Below are 7,140 nucleotides of genomic sequence, written 5' to 3'. Positions count from 1 at the left end.
GACAGAACGCAGGTATTTCGACTTATTTTTTATTCGTGAGGGATATTATGTAAGAGATATTTTCTTATCAAATTTTCTCTACACTCTTAAAGCCAAATAACCGACGATGTTATATCGACACAAAATGCTGGTATTACGATTCATTTTTTATTCAACATGAAAGATATATATGCTTATCAGTCTGCTTCGATACTCGTAAAGTATATGAAATGTGAATGCAAGTTACGCTTTTACGCAATATGTGATTGTTGAATAAAAATTCATATGACAGATTCTAAATTGTTGTCGTCCATGGCAACTGTTTCTTTTTACTGGGTAAAATGTTAGAAAAAACAGTGTGCGCGTTTTGCTCATACGCATCTATACTACATTTTATTCCATCAGGATATCCGTTCGATTAAATAGTATAGATTCAATCTGCCCGAAGTAAAAATACACAGCGAATAACTCACTTTTTTCTTTATATTGCAGGTCATCGCAGTTGCCGTACTGAGAAAATATAATGCGATATAGGTATATAATATTGTTAAGAAATTTTATTTCGCCGCAATAATATAATAATCCAATGATTGCAATGATTGATAATAATTAAATGCGATTTTAAATAACAATTTTATTCATAAGACATTTGAATAAACTATAACATTTTAGTTATTTCTTATTTTGTCAAACATTGTGTTATAAATTTATAGTTCTTAAAATATTTTATATTTACACATGTTATATTTCATGTATCGACCATTATACGAAGTACAGACAGATACGAAAAAGAAGTCTTCAAAATATTTACTAAAGTTGATAAATTTACCACAATAAAATTCCCAGCTTGAAACATAGCTGGAGCTTCTGTCTGCATAAAGATGAAGACTAGATTTTTCGACAGATTAATAGGAAATTCATGCCAAGAACTTTGATAAATAGAGTAGCCTATATCTTCCATTTGGGACTTCAGATAATTTCCAATAAAGCTGTACACTGATAGCTTTACTAAAAAAACAGTTTGTGCCATTAAACTTTGTCCAATCATAACAGTATCTTTGTCTTTCATTGCTATGATAAACTGAAATCCTGTAAAGGAAATATTTGCCTGCTAAACATATAGATTCTCTTATATAACTTCATTTATAATATATGTTTTGTGCAAAATGGTATTAAGTAATTTAATATTCACCCATTATGCATATATATATGCTAATAATGAAAAGTTCCGCTAATAAAATAAGACTAATAACATCGGCAAGTTTCCTGGTCATTTTTATCAAGTAAATATGCCTCTGTAAAAGTTTGTTAAAACGATCGTAGATTTGTGGACATGTAACATCTAAGCTTGTAAAATGAGCTCTTAGAATTTTCATTTGACCACAAACATGTAATGTAACGTTGATAAATAGCGCATCGTTACCTTTATAAAATAAAAATAAATTGATATACAAAAGAAAAATAATTCATTATTGTAATTAAAAAATATGTTTTATAACGCAATAGATTAATATTGTATGTTATTTCTTGCCATAATTTTGACTATATCTTGATTTCCAGTTTTAAAATATTTAATTTCTATTGATTTATTTATTTTTTAAATTATTTCTTATATAATTATAACTTTTTAATGCTTTTTTTATATACCATACATTTTTTATAATTCACATGTAATAATAGATAATACAATAAATAATGCATACGGCATATAAATTCTTGTACAGTTTAACAGTGAGCTTATTTCAGCAAACAATAGTGAGTCTACGTGCGTAATTGTTTTCTCTTACGTTGTTTAATTAAAAAACAATCTCCCATCTATTCTATTTGCGGAAGAGTTAATCGAGTTTAATACATCTCCAACTCAATAGACAGCTTACCGTGTAAAAACACGCGATCTTTCGCGCTGTGGCAATGTGATATATGTATAATAGAAAAATGAGAAAGCAAAATATATCGCATTAATGAATAACTAATTAGTAAAATATATACATATACGAGGGGGGACCCAAAAATAACCGGAATTCGAATGTGGTGTGCGAATTGAACGTAGTTGCACATTGCGCTGCTAATTATCACAAGTTGGCACTATTTTGAGTCACTCTACCACATGGCGTAGTTCTCGATTGACTGATTTGTTTTCTGTAGCATTGTTTTTCCAGTGTTTGCAAACACGCTCGGCGATTTTTGTGATGGCTAATAATAAAGAACGAAGAGTGTGCGTTAAGTTTTGTTCTCTTTTAAGAAAAACTGTTATAATGCCTCGTGAAGCTTTTAAAGAAGAAGCTTTAAGTAAAACACAAGTATATGATTGGTATTCACGTTTCAAACGTGGTGAAATGTTACTTGAAGACCAACTACGACCTGACCGACCACAAACAAGCCGAAATGACAAAAATCTTGAAAAAGTTTGCCACGCAATCAATGAAGATCGTCGTCGGACCATTGATGAGATTTCTGAAATGACTTATTTGCTTGGAATTCATGCCAGCGAATGTTAACAGAAGATTTAAAAATGAAACGTGTTTCCGCAAAATTTGTGCCTTGTTTGCTCACCGGTGATTTGTTTTTTTTTTGGAGTTTATGCCAGCGAATTTTAACAAAAGATTTGAAAATGAAATGTGTTTTTCGCAAAATTTGTGCTTCGTTTGCTCACAGAGTATCAAAAAAACAATCGTCTGAATGCGTGTTATGATTTGAAGGAACAAGTTCGAAATGACCCACAGTTTCTTTCCAAAGTTGTGACCGGGGATGAGATTTGGTGCTACAATTATGATCCGGAAACGAAACAAACATCAAGCCAATGGAGAACGCCAAATTCACCAAGACCCAAGAAGGCGCGTCGGATGCGATCTAATGTCAAGATCATGCTGATTTGTTTTTGTGATATGAATGCGATCGTGCACAAGGAATTTGTTCCTCCTAGACAGACAGTGAATCGACAGTTTTATTTGGAAGTGTTGAGAAGGTTACGTGAAAATGTATGGAAAAAATGCCCAGAAATGTGGAAAAGCGGTGACTGGAGCCTTCATCACGACAACGCCCCTGCGCATACGTCTTTGAATGTCCAACAGTTTTTAACCAAAAATAACATGGCGATTGTTCCCCATCCACCCTATTGATCTGATCTTGCTCCATGTGACTTTTTTTTGTTCCCTCGTATAAAACATGATTTAAATGGAAAACGTTTTGTTAATATCGACGAAGCGAAACAAAAATTTGTCCAACAGTTTTTAATCAAAAATAACATGGCGATTGTTCCCCATCCACCCTATTGATCTGATCTTGCTCCATGTGACTTTTTTTTGTTCCCTCGTATAAAACATGATTTAGATGGAAAACATTTTGTTAATATCGACGAAGCGAAACAAAAATTGCTGGAGGTCTTAAACAGAATCTGCACTGAAGAGTTTCAGAAATGTTTTTAGCAGTGGAAAAAACGTTGGGACAAGTGCATTGAATCAAAAGGAGAGTACTTTGAAGGAAACTAGAGTTACAGATTAATAAAAATTGATAAAATATTTCTTTTTAAACAATTCCGGTTATTTTTGTGTTCCTCCTCGTATATATACAGGGTGTCCCGCAACGTGATGTCCACACTGAAACTGTGTATCCTTTTTGTCATTCTAAGTCAAAAGAGTCTTAATACACATATTCCCTAAAGTCGATTGTTTCAAAGTTATAGCAAATAATTTATAGTAAAATAAGAACAATATTATTTATTAAAGATAATATTATTTATTAATAATTAAACAATAATTAAACGTTCCGCATCGTTACGTATATTATTACAAGCGTCTGTTATTTTATTTAATAACTGCTGCCGATTGACTGGCTTATCCGCATAGACTAGAGATTTCATGTGCCCCCACAAAAAATAATCCAGAGGAGATAGATCGGGAGATTTTGCAGGCCAATTTATTGGACCTCCCCGGCCAAACCAGCGCACAGGAAATTTTTCATTTAGATATCTCGTAACAATTCTGCTAAAGTGAGTGCTCCATCTTGTTGAAACCACATTTGTGTTCTGATGTTTAAAGGCAGATCTTCAAGAAGTTCGGGCAACTGTTCTTGTAATAAATGCAAGTATCGTTCAGCATTTAAATGATCTTCAATAATGATGGGCCCTATTAGACGATTACCGATTATACCGCACCAGATATTCACTGAAAATCGATTTTGAAAATGTGTTTCAGTAATAGCATGAGGATTTTCTTCTCGTGGTGACCAAACGTGTGTGTTTCTATTATTTGTAATGCCGTCTCTCGTAAAAGTAGCTTCGTCGGTAAATAAAATTTTTGTATGTATTAGCCGATTTCTTAAAAGACAGTGACAAAAATTGACGCGTGCAGGATAATCATTTGGTTGAAGAGCTTGAACATTCATAAAATGAAATGGGTATAAATCATAATTACGCAGTATTTTCCAAATTGTCGTTTTAGAGACGTTAGTTTGCGTCGAAAGTCTTCTAATACTAATAGTAGGAGTTCTGTCCACCGTTGCTAGTATGGCATTCTCGACTTGACGATGTCGCCTTAATGATCTCTCAAGAATTTTATTTGGGACCTTACCAGTAGATTGATCTCACCTTGAAAAGGTCACTCAAGGTCAAATCCATATTTTTATCATGTGGCCGCCTCCGAACCCTACAACTTTGTTTGAAACATTTTTTTCGATAAAGCTTACTTTCCGAGATATTTTACAGTTTCAAGTTAAAAAGCTCACCATGTATACAGGGTGTGTCATTTTAATCAATACACGCAAATATCTTGTAAAGTACCCAAGATAGAAAAAAATGTTTTATATAAAACTTGTAGGGTTCAGAGGGGGTTCCATTTAAGAAAACATCGATCACATTGACTTGGCCTTGAAAAGGTCATTCAAGGTCAAGTCCATATTTTCATCATGTGTCCCCCTGTGAATCGTACAACTTTTGTCTTAAACTTATAGATTTTAAGATATTTCAGTGGATACATTAAAATGGCCTACCCTGTATGTATATACAGGGCGATTCAGAAATACACCAACAAACTTTCAGAGATTGTCGGGGGCACCAAAAGGATCATTTTTTGCAAATGGACCTAGGGTCGGAAACATATCGTTACATCGCTACGACAGACGGAGTATTCGAAAAAGGTCGGAAATATCTCGAAATATCTAAAAAAATATAAGTTTTATATTAAAAAACTGTTTTAAACAAAAAGTTGTAGGGTGTAAAAAGATCTATTTACTGACCTTATGAGTTTGACCTTGGTTGGCGTCGCCAAGGTCAGGTCAAGATTGCTTTAGGCAAGATCGGTGGCTGATTCAGCCAATGAAGGCAACCTCTCGGCCTGACCTTAGCGACGCCACCCAACTCAAACTCATAAGGTCAGTAAATAGATCTTTTTACACCCTACAACTTCTGTCTAAAACAGTTTTTTATAAAACTTATATTTTTTGAGATATTTCGAGATATTTCCGACCTTTTTCGAACACTCTGTCTGTCGTAGCGATGTAACGACACGTTTCCGACCTTAGGTCCATTTGCAAAAAATGATTCTATTGGTGCCACCGACAATGTCTGAAAGTTTGTCGGTGTATTTCTGAATCATCCTGTATATACAGGGAGTTCGGCAACAGATGAGACCAAATTTAAGGGGTTATTCTACATGATAAAATAAGACGAAAATCAAAAATAACAAAATTGCGGTGGAGGTTTCGTTTTTTAGTTATAAATGTTTGAAAATTCGCATAAAGGTGCTTGAAACATGACAATTCGCCGATCTTGTACATACAAGTCAGTGTCAAAATTACTACAGCACACTTTCACATACCATAAACTTATTAAAAAACTGAAATCGCTCGCCGTGCACACTTGTCATGTGAGTTTTCAAACATTTATAACTAAAAAACGAAGCCTCCACCGCAATTTTGTTATTCTTGATTTTCTTATAATCCAAGCATTACCGGACATATGTATGTGTATATGATATTTTCTTCTTGTTTATGTGTGAAGAACTCACCCCCAAAGTTTGTACAACTGTATTTCTGAATCCTTGTATACATATATTCAATATACTATATATAATACACATATAATTTTGCTGAAAATCTTATATTTTTGTTCTAAATTTCCACACACTTATATGTGAATTAAAACAGAATATACTTAAAAATGTCACATAACAAATAAATATTACCGAGATTAGCATTAGTCACTACTATCAATGAAATTGCTTGAATGATGACAAATATTTTGTACATGCTTATTGGAGCATGAAAATATTTCATAGCGCATTTTGATGGTATTGGATACTCCAATATAATTTCCTCGTCTGTAATGTTTTGATTTTTTTTGTCATGGTTCATAAAAGATGTTATCGTATACATCATACAAATAAAATAAGAGAAGCTCAGCAGAGGAAATGAAGCCATCCTTGCTGCAAGAGCATGTTTTCGCATAATGCTACGTTCTTCTACATTTTCAATGGTCAGATAATCGTTTAGAGCAGATTTATAGTTGTTAATTAAGTTGTTAGCATAAATGCGGAACTGTATTATCTTCAGCACAGCAAGCATTGCGCAAAAGCTTAACATGATGCAGTCTACGTTCTGCTCCGCGCTAGTACAGCCCAGGCATATCTCAACGAGAGGTAAGATTATCACTAGGACCTGTTGATATGTTATCTCGTATATAATATTTTGTATTTAGGGTAAATATAGCGAATAGGGGACCCAGCCCCAATGATCTTGACCTTGACATATGTTGTCAAGGACATAATTCTGAGTAACTTTTTCTTCTAATTTAATCTAAAAAGTTATTAACAAAAAAAGTTTGAAATATAGCTTCCTGTCCGTGCATGTACTTTGGTATATTTCAAACTTTTTTTGTTAATAACTTTTTAATAAGCAACGAGCGACGATTAAATTAGAAGAAAAAGTTAGTCAGAATTATGTCATTGACAACATATGTCAAGGTCAAGGTCATTGGGGCTGAGTCCCCTATTCGCTATATTTACTGTATTTAGAAACAATGTATCTCGATTATACAGGGTCTGACAAGTAAGTGACCAAACGAAAAGTGGAGGTAGATTGGGTCAAACTGTATCGAAAAGTCCTGAACCATTTTTTTTGATAACGCTTAAGGGGATCCCAAAGGGTCTGTTTTACCGATAAAAACTT

The 7,140-nt window shown here is 33.6% G+C and overlaps 1 protein-coding gene across 1 annotated transcript; it reads right to left on the bottom strand.

Annotated features, from left to right (window-relative positions):
- Nucleotides 1–245: 245 nt before the first annotated feature.
- LOC115233719 lies at nt 246–6,630 on the bottom strand (the record flags this gene model as incomplete). The annotated part of the gene is made up of 4 exons (XM_029804273.1): nt 246–489; nt 809–1,068; nt 1,172–1,402; nt 6,159–6,630. Coding segments are annotated over 4 exons (1,080 nt in total), but the record flags the coding sequence as incomplete, so codon positions are not given.
- Between the last annotated feature and the right edge of the window lie 510 nt (nt 6,631–7,140).

This window comes from Formica exsecta, unplaced genomic scaffold (genome assembly GCF_003651465.1).
Source record: "Formica exsecta isolate Colony F162 unplaced genomic scaffold, ASM365146v1 scaffold1849, whole genome shotgun sequence".
In the NCBI taxonomy this organism is placed as follows: domain Eukaryota; kingdom Metazoa; phylum Arthropoda; class Insecta; order Hymenoptera; family Formicidae; genus Formica; species Formica exsecta.
This window is presented reverse-complemented; position numbering and strand designations above follow the sequence as displayed.